This window comes from Molossus molossus, unplaced genomic scaffold, assembly GCF_014108415.1.
Source record: "Molossus molossus isolate mMolMol1 unplaced genomic scaffold, mMolMol1.p scaffold_m16_p_19, whole genome shotgun sequence".
Lineage (NCBI taxonomy): Eukaryota > Metazoa > Chordata > Mammalia > Chiroptera > Molossidae > Molossus > Molossus molossus.
Genome location: NW_023425354.1, coordinates 49,901,174 through 49,920,541, shown reverse-complemented (window position 1 = coordinate 49,920,541; position 19,368 = coordinate 49,901,174). Strand labels below are relative to the sequence as shown.

Here is a 19,368-nt window from a genome sequence, read left to right as displayed (position 1 = left end):
ATGTTTAAGGCCCTTGATAACATATTGTTAAATTGCTCTCTACCTCCTAGAAGCTAACTCCCTCACTTTACACATGAGGTAGGATATAAAGCTCAGAGGTAAGGGAGAGGCCCCAAGTTATCCATTTAAATTGGTGGAAGCTATCACTGGACCAACCTTCTACAGTTAATGTTGAAAAACAATATTTCCTGTTATTCTCAAGTAGCTTGATTCAGTGGCTTTCTCATTTGAGTGTTGAAAGAAACAGTGGGGGAACTCAGCCGTGCCAGTATCAGTTACCTTGCAAAATGGGTTGCTGATCTGGAGGGTAGAAAAGAATATGGAATCGGACTTTGAAAAACCTATTAAAACAGACCTGGCTATAGCTTTGCCTTCGTGCTGTTGAAAATCATAGGTCAATGATGATGCTTCACTCCTGAATAGTGTTCTAGTGTTTAGAAATGGAACACAGCAGTTACTGTTTTAATGGCTTATCACACAGCAAGTGGTAAGGTCACTGTTTAGCAGGAGTAATCATTATCTCTGAACTGGCTCTTTGCTAAAGTTAATTAGCTTTACTGCTAGGACAACTTATTTGTCGATGATACACCATTTGTGGAAAAATTACAGTTAAACCTTAATTGTTTTATATTTTTGTTGAACTTATTTTCTATGACCTTTATAACAACAACAAAAAAAGGAATTAGTGAACACTGGATTTTTTGGGTCTGTTTACTCTTTAAAAATTTTATTATGGAAAGTAAAAAGTATATACAAAGTGGAATAGTATGACAAGCCCTTTATACTCATAACCCAATTTCTGGAATTATCAATATAATATTTTGCCATTTTTGTTTCATCTCTGTCTTCTATGTCTTTTTTTTTTTTCCGAGTGTATTTTAATGTAAATGTTCATGATATTATGCACCATAAAAATGTATTTTCAGTAAATATTTAATATGGATAAATGTTCCCTGTTTTATTAACATGTGCATACACATATATCAACTTAACTATGGATTCAATATTTTTGGGCTAGAAGGCCCAGTTCACCATCTGGAAATGCCTTTCATTCTCCCTCTTCCAGTTCCTCAGTCTCTGTCATGGCATCGCTTAGGCCTGAAAATGAATCATCCACTTTTTCTTCACTGCTTATAGCATCAGATTATTCACTAATCTCCTTTGTTTTTTTCTCTTTTAAATCTCTTTTATGCTGTCATACCTTGCAGATAGTAAATACTGGTGACTGGTTATGTAACTGAGTAGCTTGAGAAGTCTTCTGCTGGTCTGCTGCCACTTTTCTCTCCTCAACAATTTATATAAACGGAGTTCAGGTTAATTTTCCTAAACTAGTACTTGAGGCACTTGTACACTTGATGCCATGATGAGGTTACCTGTTACCACCAGACCAGTGATTCCCAGACTTTGCTACAGATTGTAACTACCTGGGAGCTTTCACAACTTGGCGGGTCAAGGCAAACCCCATACTGATGTAATCAGAATGCTCGGGTGGGAGCCAGGAATTGGTGGTAGGTTTTGTTTTGTTTTTTTTTCTTTAAGATTCCCCAGTTATTTCAATATGTAGTCAAGTTTCAGAACCACTACTCTTTATGGCTAAAGTGAGAATATGAGGATTGGGGGCAAGACCCCTGGGATTTTGCCCTTCATCTTTTCCCTTAACCTCACGAGGTCTTGCTTTATGTGTAAAAGGAGCACCCACAGCTCAGAAATTCTCTTACAAACCTAATGTGATTAGGCCACTGTTCTAGTCTCTTCAGAAACTAGCTTCTCCTCTTTATCATTTTAAACTTTACCTTCCTACCCAGGGCCACCACTCAGCTGAACGGACCAGGCACACGTTCTTTTCATCTTTTCTTGCTCCTTGGGCTTTTGCCACATCTAACATGTGCCCCTGTCTTCTGTCAGAATGAGAGGCTGGCTTTAACCTGGTTACTCGGCACAAGTCACGCTGTCAGGTCTGAGTGCCCCGACGACAGTAATTTCTCTCAGTTCGGAACCCCAGAAGTACCATTTATACCCTGCATTTGGCGGGAGATGTATCTGTCTTACCTTATCGTTGATTTTCATATTTATGTTCTGGAATCACAGGACCAGATCTAAGCTTCTCTTTAAATTTTTTTATTTTTATTTTTTAAACTTTCATTGAATTTATTGGGGTGACATTGGTTGATAAAATTATATAGGTTTTAAGTACATTCTATAATACATCATCTGTATATTGTATTGTGTATTCACCACCCAAAGTCAAGTCTCCTTCTATTACCACTTATCCCGATTACCACTCTGCCTTCCCCCACCCCCCCATACTGTTGTCACGGAATCACCATACTGTTGTCTATGTCTATGAGGGTTTTTTTTTTCCCCTTTACCCCTTCACGTTTTTCACCCAGCTCTGAAACCGTCTTCCTGTCTGCCTGACAGCTGTCAGTCTGTTTTCTGTATCTGAGTCTGTTTCTGTTTTGTTTGTTAGTTTATTTTGTTCATTAGATTCCACATATAAGTGAAATCATATGGCTCTTGTCTTTCTCTGAATGGTTTATTTCATTTAGCATAATACTGTCCAGGTTCATCCATGCTGTCACAAAAGGCAAGATTTCATTCTATTTTACTGCTGAGTAGCATTCCATTGTGTATATATACCACAGCTTTTTTATCCACTCATCTACTGATAGATACTTGGAGTGCTTCCAAATCTTAGCTATTGTAAATAATGCTGCATTGAACATAGCGGTGCATATAGTCTCAGGAGTATAATTATTGGGTCATACGTCAGTTTTATTTTAAATTTTTTTGAAGAAACTTCATACTGTTTTCCACAGTGCCTGCACTAATCTACATTCCTACCAACAGCGCGAGGGCTCCCTTTTCTCTGCGTCCTCGTCAGCACTTATATTTGTCTTGATAATAGCCATTCTAACATGTGTGAGGTGGAATCTCACTGTGGTTTTGATTTGCATTTCCCTTATACCTAGTGAAGCTGAGCATCTTTTCATATATCTGTTGGCCATTTGTAGTTCTTCTAGGGAAAACTGTCTGTTTATGTCCTCTGCTCATTTTTTTAAATTGGATTGTTTGTTTTTTGTTGTTGGGTTGTATGAGATTTTTAATATATTTTAGATATTAGCATCTTATTGGAGGTATTGTTTGCAAATATCTTCTCCCATTTGGTTGGTTGCCTTTTTGTTTTGTTGATAGATTCTTTTGCTGTGCAGAAACTTTAGTTTGATATAGCCCCATTCATTTATTTTTGCTTTTATTTCCCTTGCCTTTGGGATCAAATTTACAAAATCCTCTCGGAGACTAAGGTCCATAAGTTTATTACCTATGTTTTCTTCTATGTATTTTATTGTTCAGGTCTTATATTTAGGTCTTTGATTTATTTTGAGTTAATTTTTGTGTATGATGTCAAATAGCAGTATAGTTTTATTCTTTTGCATGTGGCTTCCAATTTTCCCAGCACCGTTTATTGAAGAGGGTTTCTTTTCTCCATTGTATGTTTTTGACTCCCTTGTCAAAAATTAGTTATCCACATACATGTGGGTTTATTCCTGGGCTCTCAATTCTGTTTCATTTGTCTGTGTGTCTGTTTTTCTGCCAGTGCCATACTGTTTTGATTATTGTATCTTTGTAGTGTAATTTCCAGTCAGGGAGTGGGGTGTGTGATACCTCCACTAAGCTGTTCTTTTTATAGATGATAGTATGGAGGAGAAAAAGAGGAAATATAGCAAAGCTGGAACCAGGACCCAATTTTCCTTATGAGCCTCCCTCTTATTTTCCTTTTTTTTTTTTTTAATCCTCACCCGAGGACATTTTTCCATTTTTTGTACAGATAGAATGGGAGGGAGAGAGAGGAAGAGAGAGAGAGAGAGAAACATCGACATGAAAGGGACACATCGAGTGGCTGCCACCCGCACGACCAACCAGGGCCGGGGACAAACTGCAACTGAGGTACATGCCCCTAGCGGGAACTGAACCCGGGTCTCTCCGGACCGCAGGCCGATGCTCTAACCACTGAGCAAAACTGGCCAGGGCAATATTTTCTTAATTATTTGATGTCTTGTATCACCTGCTCTTTTTTCATACACTTGAAAAATTTATATTCATATATATAGTATATAAATATATAATGCAAACATTTTTTTTTAAATACCTTAAACATTGTTCTCCTTTTATGACTTTGATACAGGTTCTCCACCTACGATTCCACTTGCCAAATTGCACAAGAGATTGCTGAGAAAATTCAACAACGAAACCAGTATGAAAGAAAAGGTGAAAAGACAACCAAGGTGAGATCAGGAAAGAACTAGTACTTGAAATGATTTGTTTGAGCTTTGAAGTCTGAAACCCTCCTATTTCTGAGTGTGTGAGTGCGTTTGCCTGTGAGTCTGTGTATGTATATATGTGTGCATGGATAATGGTCTATGTGCTTATGTTTGTTGCATTGACATTGCAACTGAACAGTTAATAATTACTTAACCACTGTCTCTTATTTCTTTTGTTTTACCTTAAAAGTCTCTAACAATTTTAATTTAGTTCTATGGTTGGTACACTTTCCCCCAGATAGTAAATCTTTTAGGTTTTGCAGGACCAGTGTCAATGTCCTCATTTCTTGGAGTATCCATTCTCACCAAAAGAATTATAGTCTTTTTTACATGTTACATTTAAAAATGGAAAAATTGATTCTTTTTTTTCTGTGTCTTATGGTAGTCTTTGTTTCTGTTTATATTCATTTTTAGGGTTTACTTCCCCCTTTACTTTGTTGATTTAATTTTAAATATGTAAAATATTTACATTGTTAAAAAATCAAAATTATATACAAAGGCACACTCAAAGATCTGTTCCCATCTCACACTTTCCCATCCTTTCTTCACCTACCCTTTCTTCAGTGTGTGTGTGTATGTCTGTGTATTTTTCTCTTCCATTTAAACAAAATACCCTTTTTATTTAATAATGTATCGTAGAAATCTCTTTATATTAAATCATTACGGCTGTATGGTATTTTGGTGTGTAGATGTACCATATTTCATTTAATCTGTCTTTTAAGAATGTGCATTTTGATTTTTCCAGTCATTTGCTGTTATGAATAATGCTGCAATAAATGGTTTTGTGCTATTTTTCTTTGCATTTTCAAAAGTGTCTTTAAGGGCGAAGTCTCAGAACCAAAGCATGTGTAATTTTTTTTTCACTTGTTGCCAAATTCCCTTCCATGGGGGTTGTCACTTTTGGCACCCGTCCCAGCAATGTTCGAGAGTTTCTATTCATAGGCCGGCCTGTTGTCCATCTTCTGAATTTTTGTCACTCTGATAAGTGAAATATGATACTTGAAGTATAGTTTTAATTTGGATTTTTCATATTGTGAATCAAGTGAAGTATATGTTTTCCCATGCTTAAGCACTATTTATGTATACTTTTCTGTGAACTGTCTTTTGTCCATTTTTCTTTTTTTTTAAATTAACTAATTTATTTTTGTTATAGATCTTTCTTTTTCCCCCACTGATTTCCCCCTCCCTCTTTCTCCCCGCCCTGTCCCCAGCTTTGTTGTCCATGTCCATTGTTCATGCATACATGCATATGAGTTCTGTGGTCTGTCTCCTCCCCCCACCTCCTCTTCTGGGGATTGTCAGTCTGTACCTCACTTCCACGTCTCTGGGATAGCCCATTCCTCAGACTGTTATGTTCATTATATTCTACAAATAAGTGAGATCATGTGATACTTGTCTTTCTCTGTTTGGCTTGTTTCACTTCGGATAATACTTTCCAGGTCCCTCCATGTCGTCTTACAGGATAAGAGATCTTTCTTTCTTATAGCTGCATAGTACTCCATTGTCTATATGTACCACAGCTTTTTTATCCATTTGTCTACTGATGGACATTTGGGCTGTTTCCAGATCTTAGCTATTGTAAATAATGCTGCTACGAAAATAGGGGTACGTATATTCTTGCTGATTGGTGTTTCAGGCTTCTTAGGGTATATTCCTAGAAGTGGGATCACTGGGTCAAATGGAAGTTCAATTTTTAATTTTTTGAGGTAACACCATATTGTTTTCCATAGCGGCTGCACCAGTCTGCATTCCCACCAGCAGGGTACTAGAGTCCCCTTTTCTCCACACCCTTGCCAACACTTGTTGTTTGATGATTTGTTGATGGCGGCCATTCTGACAGGTGTGAGGTGATACCTCATTGTTATTTTAATTTGCATCTCTCTGATGATTAGTGATGTTGAACATTTCTTCATATGTCTCTTAGCCATTTGTATGTCCTGCTTGGAGAGGTGTCTATTTAGTTCCTCTGCTCATTTTTTAATTGGGTTCTTTGTCTTTCTTTCATTGAGTTGTATGAGCACTCTATATATTTTGGAAATTAACCTCTTATCTGATGTATCGTTTTTTGCCCATTTTTCTATTGGATTGTTGGACTTTTTAGTCTTCATATATTAGGGAGATTAGCTCTTTATTATATAGTATAATTAGTTCCTCTTCTTTAGCATGTGCTGTTTGACTTTGCTTATGGTATCTTCTGTCAAGGACAGCTTTGCTTTTGTAAATGAAGTTCACTGTCAATCTTTCATTGCTTCTCTGTTTTCACTCATAGCTTTTGTATTTGCGGGCTTATAAAGGAACTTATTTCTGTTTTCTTCTAGTAAATGTATGATTTGATTTTTTTTTTTTTCAATCCTCATATGAGGATATTTTTCGAGAGAGAAACATTGATGCGAGAGAGACACATCAACTGGTTGCCTCCCGCATGACCCTACCAGGGCTGGGGATGAACCACAACCGATGTACGTGCCCTTGACCGGAATTGAACCTGCAACCTATTGGTCTGTGGGCTGCTGCTCTAACCACTGAACAACCGGCCAGGGCTGGTTTGAGTTTTTTACATTTAGATCTCTGATCCATTTAACCAGTATCATCTTCTTGGGCACTTAGATTATTTCTAATTATAAATGAGTTCAGCATGGCTAGATTTTTGCTCAGATTAGAGTAAGTTCCTCAATGTAAGCCTTTTGGATTTAGGTTGTATAAAATTTTGAGCCTTTTGAATATACATATGTGTGTGTGTGTGTATATATGTACGTGTGTGTGTGTGTATGTATATCTATATGTATATCAGGATTATATTTCTATACCATTTTTGATTATCTTTTAAAAATTAAAAATCTTTCTCACCCTGTTAGTTGAAAGTATAGAATAGTTTACTATGCCTTTTCTTCTTTATTCCTTATGTCACTGAACATTTTTTTCTATATTCATATTTCTTCCTTTATGAATTGACTATATATGTATATGTCCTTAACCTAACTTATTATTCTTAGTTTTAAAGTGTTTTGTATATATATGTTAAATATATTAAACTTTGATCTGGCATATTTGGTACAAATATTTTTCTATTGATTTGGCTTTTTATTTATTTTTTTTAATACTCACCCGAGGACATTTTTTCATATTTTGTTCAGATAGAGTGGGAGGGGGAGAGAGAGGGAGAAACATCAATGTGAAAGGGACACATCGAGTGGTTGCCACCCGCACAATCCAACCAGGGCCAGGGACAAACTGTAACCGAGGTACATGGCCCTAGCGGGAACCGAACCCAGGTCTCTCCGGACTATAGGCTGACGCTCTAACCGCTGAGCAAAACCAGCCAGGGCGGCTTTTTATTTTACAAATGACATTTTTAACATGTACTTTTTATTTATTTATTTATTTACATATTTTTTAAATCCTCACCCGAGGATATTTTTCTATTTATCTTCAGATAGAGTGGGAGAGAGAGAGAGAAAGAGAGAGAGAGAGAGAGAAAGAAAGAAACATCGACGTGAAAGGGACACGTTGACTGGTTGCTTCCCATATGACCCCGACCAGGGCCATGGACAAACCGCAACTGAGGTACATGCCCTTGGCTGCAATTGAACCCGAGACTCATTGGTCCGTGGGCCAACACTCTACTGCTGAGCCAAAACCAGCCAGTGCTAACATGTACTTTAAAAAAAAAAAATGTTTTGATTGATTTTTAGAGAGAGTGGAAAGGAGAGGGGGAGAGAGAAAAAAACATTGATTGCCCTCCTCCCCCTCCCACCCTGAGCCTGCAACCTGGTCTTGTGTCCTGACTAGGAATCAAACCTGTGACCTTTCGGTGCATGGAACATTGCTCAACCAATGGAGCCACACCAGCAAGGCTAACATGTACTTTGAAAAAATTTTATTTGAAATTATCAACGTTTGTATTTGTGGTCTTCTTATCAGGAAAGGGGAGATAATGCTTAGAAAGGCTTTTTAATCACTATGTTGTACACCTGAAGCTAATATTTTATGTCAACTGTAATTAAAAAATAAAAAAACTGATAAAAAGTCCAGCTGGTGTGGCTCAGTGGTTGAGCATCAACCCATGCACCAAGAGGTTGCTGGTTCGATTCCTGGTCAGGACACAAACCCAAGTTGTGGGCCAAATACCCAGTGGGGGACATGCAGGAGGCAGCCAATTGATGTTCTCTCTCATCAATGTTTCTATATCTCTTTCCCTCTCACTTCTTCTCTCTCTAAAATCAATAAAGAAAAAAAAAATTTTTAAAAAACTGATAAAAAGGACTTTTACATTCAGAAGTTATATAAATATATATTTTTTAATTGTCTAACATTTTCTTTGAATTTTTGTAAGAGTTTATTTGAACCAAACTGACAACATATGCCAGGGAGCAAGATCTCAAATGCTCCGGAGAATAACAGTTTTGCAGCTTTTTTTATGCATTTGAAATTAAGGAGGGGACAGGATAGTTAACAAGATTGTTTGCTCTCTTGAGGGTAATACCCGTTTCCAGGAGTGTTACTTCTTGTATTTCAAAGGTGTTTTAACCTAGAGGCACAAGAACAATGGACAGGGCTGGCTTAAAACCTTTCACTAAAGAAGTTACAGGCCTGCCCGGACAGTGTACCTCACTGGTTGAACATGGACCCATGCACCAAGAGGTCGTCGGTTTGATTCCTGGTAAGGGCACATGCCCACATTGTGGGAGCAGTCCCCGGTGGGGGGCATGAAAGAGGCAGCCAGTCGATGTGTCTCTCTCATGTCGATATTTCTCTCTCTCTCTCTCCTTCTCTCCCTTCCTTCTTACCACTCTATATTAAGATAAATAGAACAGTATCCTCGGGTGAGGATTAAAAAAAAAGAAGTTACAGGCCTGACTATTCCTTATGACCTGCCCAGTTAGGAATTTCTGATCAGATCACCCTGTGAGGTTACTTTCCATAGAACCCCCTTTTTAAATCCTCAATTCCCCCTTTTGGTCATAAATCAGTCTGACGGATGTGTTGATGATCTGCCTTTTGGTCGGATAGTGTGGTCTCACAGGTCTAGAAAGCCTCATTCCTAGAAAGTCTCAGTATCGACATCATCTTGTTGACCCCTGGGGATGGGGCAATGCCTTTACCATGGGATATGAGTGAAGACCACATTTTTCCCTCCAAAGGAAGGGCAGGTAAATGGAAGGCAGTCAGGTCTCATGGCCTTCATTGCGATAAAACACTCTGAATCATTTCTATCCTGTGAAATGGCATGATCCAAGTTTTGCTGTCTGTCTCATTTTCTGTATTTGGCATCTTGTACATAAGCCACAAAAAGAGCATTAACAGTTATCTTATACATGTTCATTAATCATAGACAGTCGGATTATATAGAAGGAAACAATGAGTACAACTACTATTATGACTAGTATCATTAGCAGACAGGTAAAGACAAATAATTGATTTTTGAGTTCAGTATCAACATACAGTCCTTGTCAGTGTCTTGAGATAACGGTCTACCTCTGTCTACCTCTTAAGCTTTTCTTGTTTTTATTTTTTTCTTTATTGATTTTAGAGAGATAGTAAGGGAGAGGGAGAAAGAGACAGAAACATTGTTGAGAGAGAACATTGATTGGCTGCCTCCTGGATGCTCTCCACTGGGGATCAGGCCCACAACCCAAGCATGTGCCCTGACCGGGAATTGAACTGGCGAACTCTTGGTGCATGGGTCAACGCTCAACCACTGAGCCACACCGGCCAGGCTGTTTTTATTTTTTTTAACACATAAATCTTTATAATATTTAAGTATTACTTCCATATATTGTAGGCATCTGATTTTTTTCTCCCACATGCCAAATTCTTAAATACTTTCCCCCCAAGATATGAAATATTCTGTATTTCATTCACTGAACTTTTATACAACTGCACTGTTTGTGGACCTTCTGTTCTGTTGAACTAATGAAGTTGTTGGTAACTGCCAGCTTCATACTCTTGTAGTTTTTAATTTAAAATATGTTTTTATTGATTTTTTATAGAGTGAGGAAGGGAGAGAGAGAGAGAAACATTGATGGGAGAGATACATCCATTGGCTGCCTCCTGCACGCCCCCTACTGGGGATTAAGCCTGCGACCTGAGCATGTGCCCTGACTGGGAATCGAACCAGGACCTCTCAGTCCATGGGATGATGCCCAATCCACCAAGCCACACCGGCCAGGCTCAGTCATACTTTTAAATGGCTACATATTTTTTCATCTCTTAAATACTTTTGACCTAATTTTGTGGACCTTTCTTAGGTCTGGAGTGTGTGTGTATGTGTGTGTGTGTGTGTGTGTGTGTGTGTTTTACTTTTTTGTTTGTTTAGCTCTTTACCCTTGAGTGAGGAGAAATCCCCTCTCCTTGGCGTTTCCCCATAAACATTGTGGGTAGCTTTTCTGTGGTTCCCAGGGGTATTAGGACAGTTAAGGTTAGACTTTTCTTGGCTGTCGATACTTTTGAGGGTTGCCTCACGTTGTGTAGCACTTGGCTAGTTTCTGGTTTTCTGCTGTTAATCTAAGGAGGGAGCTCCTGCTTCCACTGTAGTTGCATATTTGCTACTTTTAACAAGATAGCAAGTGATACCTGTAATTGTCGGTCTTTTTAAACGTATCTCTGATTTCATCCATGGCTGACTGTGTTTAATTTATACGGACAGTTTTATTTTTCATACTCCTAAATTCCTGAGAAGCTCTCTCCACCCCTTCTCCATCCTTTAAGGTCACACTTAGAGTCACAAACAAAAATTTCCTCTGGGATTGTAGAATGATTGGAAACAATTCACACAATCCTGGAAAAAGAGTGATGCATGGTTAACATTCTTGTGTACAAAGAATGCACTGCTATAACACTTTTAAATGAGTTATCAGTACACCAGCGTGTTTAGAGAAGACGGGCCGGGATGGCAGTGGGACTCGGCGTCTTGTCGTTTGCGGTGGCATTGAGTGGATTGTGCTGTTCTCACTGGGAGAAGAAGCCTGGGGAACACAGTTTCCTGCACGGCCCCAGTGGGGACAGATAGGATCAGAGGGTCGATTCTCAAGAGACAGAAGTCAGTGGGTTGTGAGGGCAAAGTGACAGTTTCCAGGCGATGTCATTGTTCAGATATGGACTGGCTTACCACCTGGCCAGGTTGTGGTGACCATTACGATTCCTTCAACCCTGAGACTGTCACTGGGAGGCTGGCTCAGTGTCTCTTCCAGCCCTTCCTTGATTGAATCAGTGTGTAATGCAGCATTTACATGATACTTTTAGTAGATTCTATCTGTCTGACCGGCATACTTAAGGATGTGTTCTTTTCTTTTTCAGCTGACCGTGACAATCAGAGTTTTGTTGCAGAATCTGAAGGAAAAGATCACCCTTTTGAAGGACTTATTGCTAAGAGCTGTGTCAACACATCAGATGTATCCATGTAAACATTTCCACCTCTTTTCTGGAGTGGGAGGAAAAACAGTCTTATTTTAAGCGAGGAAGGAATCTGGGCCACCCAGATTTTTCCACAGCTTGAGGAAGACCTGGTTTCCAAAATATTGCCTATAATGTTGATTCCTATTTTAAGTGTCTGTTACATGTTTTGCAGTGAATATGCTGGCGAAGCAAGACATACTGAAGGAATTAACTTACTTGAGTGTAGCCTTTGCAGTGCAGCAAGCCACGCTTTGTGTCAGTACTGGGTTTACGTAGAGCCCTGCACGCTACCTGTTTGGACCGCCTCGGGGAAGGTCCGCCTCTGCCGCAGTAGGAGTGATAGTCCCGAGCTGTGACTGCCTCTGGCGGTTCCAGAGTTTTGAATGATCCATTTTATTTTCCCAATGGACAGTGCCCGTAGGAACTGTACTTTTTTCCCCCCTGTTTATGTAGATTATTGAGATGTAATTTGCATGCCTTATTATTCTTCCATAGTATACAGACACTGCCTGTGGTTTGGGAATTTTTTGGGGGGGGGTAGCAATTGTCTGAAGCAGGTTGTGTCATCTCAGCCTTCCACCGACACTGTCTAGCACTAAAACATTTTTTTAGAAATTCATAGTCGGATCAGTTTAGCGAAATACATGTGACCTATTAATTAAATGAATCCTTTAAACCTGAGTTTATACTGGTTTGAAAACTGACCTCAAACTGGTCCTCTCTTCCTCATGTTTAAATTGTCAGCGGTTCATGCCCCAAGCCCAAATTGCAGTAGCTCAGGAAATAGTTGTTACTGCCCACTTTTGAATATGGGAAAATGTGGGAATATTGTTTTTTAGATAAAACAACAGAAAATGTTTTAAGAAATTTTTTTTCCAAGTGCAACCCCTTTATGTCACCAGGGAGGTTTGCTTGGATTAGTTGCATGATTTTGCAAATATGCAGTTATTAACCCACTAAGGTTTCAAAATGAAAGTTTAATTTCAATGAGCAAGTGGGACCTTATCTTTAACATAAATGGACTATTCTGGTACATTTAGTTTGTTACTTTTCCCTCCATCTGGGATCATTTACTGCACAGTTAATCTGTTATATAGAGTTTTTATTTTATCAAAATCAAAAAATTTTAATATATAGACTTCAAGTAGTTTCAGATTGGTAGGGCTATTTTCTCCACTTTTAGTACTAAGTATTAGGAAGTCTGCACATGAGGTCAAGGTGTGTAAATTCATTTTATTGTTACTCTCCAAGCACATATGTTAGAAAAGTAACTAAACATTGTTACACAAGGCAATATTAACAATTATGTGTTTGCTAACTTCTGTTAAGGTAACTGATTATCATTCATCTAATAATATTTATGTGCTAAGCATGTAGAGTACAAAAGATACCAATTGAGAACTTTTACTTTTCTCTATTAATAATCTCTGGCAGTCATTAATTACAGAGACTACGAGCATTCCGCAGTAATAACTGGCTTGGTTCTACATGCTTGCAGTCTGACCATCTCTTGAAATCTCAGACGTCAGTTTTGTGGTGATCTCAGAATTGCTGAAGTAAGCACTCAGCATTTAAAAATACCAAACAGTTATTGAATACATTATGAAAATATTTAAGGATCTTAATGTGGGTAATTTAGAATTTCCTAGGAGAAATTAAAAAAAAAACTCAACTGGAATATAACAGCTTTCTTTAAAATCCTATATATTTTTTCAATGATTGGGTCTATTTCTACTGGAACTGAAAGCAATACTCAGGGTGAAATTTAGATAATCCACCCCATGGGGGCGCTCCAAACCTCTGTATTTTCTCAGAGACTTGATAGATGGGAAAGGAGGAGGTAGTATCTAAGTTCCGAAGGCCTCTTTTTAATCATCCTCCCCTCCGATCTCTTCCCCTGATCTTCCTGTTCCCAGATATTTTAAATCTGTGGCAGTTATCCTCCAGATTTAAGGTATATCAAAGAGCAACTTGTCAGTCCTAACAACCCCATTTTGTTGGTTTGTTTGGGTGGCTCCTTCTCTTCTTTATAAAACAGGTATTGAGGTCAAGTCAGACTTGCTTGGAATTGGAAAGAGAATGCAGCCTTCTAGCAGAAGGGTTTTTACAGTGAGGAGAGTAACCTTTGGACCTTAAGTGACTTGCCCGGGACCCCACAGCTGGGAAAGGGAAGAGCGAAGGTGCAGATGCAGGGCCGTCTGGCCCCAAAGCCAGTTTAAAACCTGAATTCCACTTCAGTAGAAATTGTCCAGTCAGCTGTCACTTGGCGTGTCCTCAACTAGAATTCCCTGTCATTGGTGCTGCTGCAGTGCCAAGACAAACCCTGTTTACAGTGCAGGTCCGCAAGATCCTTCTTAATCGTCAGAAAGATTAAACAGTGTTCACTGTGGTTTATTAGGTATACTTCATGACGTTGTAATTCTTAGAAAAATTTTTGGCCATAAATCGCCAATGGAGTGACTTTTTAATCCTTTTTTGAGGTGTAATTAATGTCGGGTGACTTTTTTAATGTGAATATTTGAATGCCACATTTCCTTACCGTGTCAGGTAGTCGAGAGTTATGGTACTTGACGGAGGAGATGTGTGCTCTCCTGCATTCGTGCAGCTTTCCAGAGAACACTAGGAGCCGCCAGAAAGATAAGGCCTGTGGAAATGCCTTCCAAACAATTAAGTCCATGGAGTTTAGGCCTAAGATGTTATTGCTCTTTTCTGAAAAAGTGGTTTTCTCCTGGCAAGAATAAATGTGAAATTAAAATGAAGGGTCTGTGCTTTGGAATCGGTTAGTTTGCAATTCATAAACCAAAGTCCTGCAGCCAGAGAGTTTAAATTGCTGGAAAACATTAACTTCTATTCACCATGCTCCTTTGAGCCGGGAATTGTAATTGCCTCACCGGTTGAGAAAAGGTGTGTGCTACCAGCTGCCCGGGAAATTTCAGGGAGCACGTGAATTATTCATACGATTGGCTTTTTGTGAAGCTTGGGTTTTCAAAGGCAGCATCTAAACGGAATTTAAAAATCTCTTTTCAAAGGGATTCAATAACGAAAGGCATTATAGTGTCTTGGAAGAAGTTTTGTAGAATAAGTTTTTTAAATCTATGAATAATTTATTTCCATTTTGTATTATTTTGGGGAAAAAGATAGGTAGATGAAGAAGTAGGTGGATAGATAGATGCAGCAATCACCTTATAACACACCCAAATAAATGCAGGTGCGGGACAGGTGGAGGAAATTTTAGCCACAGCCCTGCGTGGCTGCAGGGGAGTGAAGGGGTCTCAAACCCTGCACCTGTCCATGACCGTGTGTACCGGTGCTTAGTAACGTGGTTTATAGTCTGTTACATGGTTCTTTCTAGTTTTTAGTGTTAACATCTTGTTTTTCACCATGATAGTAAAAGCAGCTTTGTCTGTTGGGTTTTCTTTTTGAAAATCTATACATGGCAAAATGTATCATTGGTTACTTGATGTAAGTCTCCTCCTTCCCCAGTGTGTTGGGAAGTTTCTGCTCCATGCAGCCCCCACGCCTGCGCACATTGGTAGAGCAGGAACAACACTGGCTTTGGAACCAGACAGAGCTGACATGGAAGACCGCTCACCACTTCCTCAAGGCCAAGGAACAGCTCAGCCTTTCTTGACCTTTGTTTCATTCTGTGGCGTAGGAATAATCCTACTTCTCGAGGCTGTTGTGAAAGAAAATATTTTTAGAGCACCTCCTATGGTGGGTGTTAAATACAAAGTAGTTAACAACATTTACTGTGTAACCTTGGACAAGTTACCTAATCTCTTCGTGCCTCGCTTTTCTCGCTTGTGAAAACAAAGGGAGAACAAAAGTAGCCCTGGTTTATAGGACTGCTGTGAGGATTAAATGATAGGCATTGGAGGTGCTCTGCATATAGTAAACCCTCCTAGGGGGTTAGCTGCTACCTATCATTTTATTCTTGTAAAGTTACAGCTTCCACCGAGAATTGGTAGCTAGTCTTCCCTCTGGAGCTGATCACCATGTAAGGAGGTTCTATCATAGCACACAGATAATGATAGTATTAAAACAGAACTTTAAAAATGTGATCAGTGCTTTGAGGACGGCATGGACCTGGTCTGTACATAACAAATATTCAGTAGAGTTTGTTAAAAAAAAAAAAAGAGGCAAAGTGCTTTGTGGGCCAGAAAAGTCTGGTCTCTAGGAGCCTAAACTGGCGTCTACCCTTCTCACCTGGTGCTTGAAGTAATGATCTGCAGATGTCTTCCTTTTCCAGAGCAAGTAATTCACAAGTAAGGTTTGCCTGAATTCTTAAGCTTTCTACCCAATAAAGAGAAAATCCAGGAGCTGGAATGGGGTGGGCGTCCTGTGGGTCTGCACCGTCTTCACTTCATCTCAGGTTCAAGGTGCTTACCAGGTACGTAGGGAAGCTGGGCTTAAGGACATTGGTGACAGGTCTTGGTAATAGGAAATCAGGATCTGCCTTCATTGACCAGCTTACATCTATATGAATGGGTATAATTACGTGTAAAACCATCCTAGCTGAGGACAAAGTACTATGGTAGTTAGAGCTTCCTTTTCCTCATTTGTGTTCTCTGACCTTCTTCCTTGGTTATTCACCACCTTGGAAGAGGAGATCCAGTGCTGGCCACTGACTGTGTGCCGTGTTTTCTTGTCCTTCCTCACCCTGTCCCCACACCCCCAACTACCATGAGTGTGCATACACGCAGTGCCATCACTGCCTGGATGATTCTTTAGCCTCTTGTTAACAACCCCTCCCCCAATCTCATGATCTATTCTCTGAGTAGATTAAAATTAAAATAAAGAGTTGGAGTATTGGTTAGTTTCCCCCAGATTTGCAGGGCATCTCTGAGAATATTTTGAATTAGTATTACCAGTTCTCTTACTATTTTTAACAGGATGCTAAAAAGTGGCAAAATTAAGTGAGCAGTGCTGGGCCCCTCAGGGTGGCAAAGATCTGGGGCGTTTTGTGTCAAGCGGAGCGTGATGTGGCAGAAAAGCCAGGAACTGGAGCAGAAATGGCTGCTCTGGGCCAGCACTGCCATTCCCAGCCATGTGACCTGAGTTTCCTGGGCAGGAGGACAAGGGCACTGGAACGGGGGTCTCTGAGGCCTCCTCCAGTGTTCTCTATCGGAGACTGTTCTTCAGTTACTAGTCTACAAAGCATAATCACCAAGCTGTACTGTTCTGGAAATGGGTGTTCTCTAGTTAACTTAGACCATTTTTAACTAGTTTAAATCTGTAACTAGTGTCTGCTAAATTTTAAAACTTATCTATTATTATTATTTTGATTTTTTAGAAAGAGGAAGGGAGAGAGAGAGAAACATCGATGTGAGAGAGAAACATCGATAGGCCACCTCCTTCACACCCCCACACTGGGGATTGAGCCTGCAACCTGGGATTCGATCCGGGACCCCTCAGTCCATGGGATGATGCTCAATCAATCCACTGAGCTACATTGGCTGGGCTACAACTTGTCTATTATTTTTATTAAAAGTACTTTCATCCTACACTCGTCTTTTTGTTAGTTTCTACCAGTGACCTTGCTCTCTTTTCCTTATCCCCATCCTATTCCATCTCATTGTTATAGAAAACAATGTTGACGGTTGGTACCTGTCATCCCAGGCTTTTCTAGGCGTGAACAAATATATGTAGATGAAAATAAAAATCTTTTGACTATAAAAGTATAATACTATACATATGGTTTTAAAACGTGTTTTTATTAGTTAGTATATGACAGAGTCAATAGAAATAATATTCAATGAAAAATAAGTCTCCCTCACACCCTGAATTCCCAGCTCCCCACCTTAGAGGAGTGGTTTGCATAGGCTTCCAGAATTTTTTTGTGTATATACAAACTTATATATGGCTATCTGATTTTTTTTTAATGCAGGGAATATACTATTTACTTAGCTCTTTGTTGCTACTGCTTTTTTTAAATTTTTATTTTTTGGTTTAACACTGCATTTTGCAGATGATTCCCTATCAGATAATTCACATAGCATGTAGTAAGTGTTCACAAATATTAATTACCATTATCATTGGTACATAAGGAGCTTCACTGGTTTTTTGGGAGCTGCAAAACATTCCATTGTATAGATGTACTAGTTATTAATGAACTTTAGAATGTTTCCAGTATTTGGCTATTATAAATAATGCTGCAGTGAACATCCTTCTGAGCCTTTGTATGGATATGCGAATATATCTGCAGGAGGAATTCTTGTTGAAAGAATGTGCCACTTAAATGTATTTAGCTATTTGGAAGGCAATTGGCAGGTGGTTGAACCTGTTCACATTCCTGACAAGAGTGCGGGGGAGTGTCTGACTCCCAGCTCTTTCGGAACTGCCTGGCCACAATTTCCTCCCGGATAGCTGAAATTGATACATTGCTTCAATTCGTATTGCTTTTACTAATACAAAACAGCTATTTCCTTTGATCGGAGTTATTTTAGTGTTGCTTCCTGTGCTCTGTTAATGTCTTTTGTCTTTCTAAATCTGCCACTATTATTTTGTAACTTTTTTTTTTGTTTTTTTTTTGGCAGATATTTAAAATTTTTATATAGCCAGCTTTATCTTTTCCTTCATGCCACTAGGTTGTCAATCTAGAAAGATTTTTTACTGCTCTAAGATTATTACAGAATTCTCCTGTGTCTTCTAAGGATACTCTTGTCATTTTACTTTTTATGTTTAAATCTTTGAGCCAGTTAAATTTGTGTTTAATTGTAATACTGGATTGTAGTTCAACTTATGTTTGCTTGGGTGGTTGGATGCTGAAAACCACAGGTTGCCAAGTAGGTTGAGAATGGTATTGTGATATAAATAATAGTATCCACAATTTAAAATTCCCATTTTGTCCTATGTAAAGCATGTCATAGCTTCTGTCATTTCTGTTTTTGTTATCTGAGGAGTTTCTTTTAGATAGAAGAAAAGCCTGCTGCTTTATTGATAATTTACTACTAATTTGAAGCACATCAGTATTGATTCTTGATGTTGCATTGATCAAAAGGTTAATATGTGGCCCTTTTATTAATACAGAAGAAGTGCTTAAGCCCAGTTCCTTAGTTACAATTGCTCCTTCCTAGTTTCCAGGATGGGGTACTTAGTGACTGTAGTCAAGTAGGAAATGGAAAATCGGTCGTAGTAATTTTACTCAGAAAAGCATGGCATCTGGAATGTTGAGATAATTCATTTATTATTATTATTTTTAATATCAAAGGACACTAACACTACTTAGCTACATTGGTTTGGGAGATTTATGTTCCTTGGGAATTTTTTTTATAGGTTTATTTACTATTTTACTAGCTAGCCAGCTCTTTGTATTAAAAACGAGCAATATAAGTTGTAGCTTCACTGGGCTGCCGTTTTCCCACCCAGAGAATGGTGATGCTGCACCTGGATTCTGCCCAGTCCTTAGAATTTGGGGGAACCTAAATGCAGTGATTGCTATTCCTCTTTTAAAAAGAAAAGTACCGCCCTGGCCAGTTTGGCTCAGCGTTTGGAGCGTCGGGCTGCTGTCCAGAGAGTCCCGGGTTCGGTTCCCACTAAGGGCATGTACCTCTGTTGCAGTTTGTCCCCGGCTCTGGTTGGGTTGTGCGGGTGGCAGCCACTCGATGTGTCCCTTTCACGTCGATGTTTCTCTCTCTCTCTTCCTCTCTCT

General features: G+C 39.1%; 1 protein-coding gene across 1 annotated transcript in view; it reads left to right on the top strand.

Annotated features, from left to right (window-relative positions):
• STX8 (syntaxin 8) overlaps window positions 1–19,368 on the top strand; it is a 242,520-nt gene that overhangs the window by 1,856 nt on the left and 221,296 nt on the right. Inside the window, exons 2-3 of the mRNA XM_036269329.1 lie at window positions 4,187–4,286; window positions 11,619–11,713. Of these exons, the coding sequence (XP_036125222.1) occupies window positions 4,187–4,286; window positions 11,619–11,713 (195 nt within the window). The remainder of the gene's footprint in view (window positions 1–4,186; window positions 4,287–11,618; window positions 11,714–19,368) is intronic.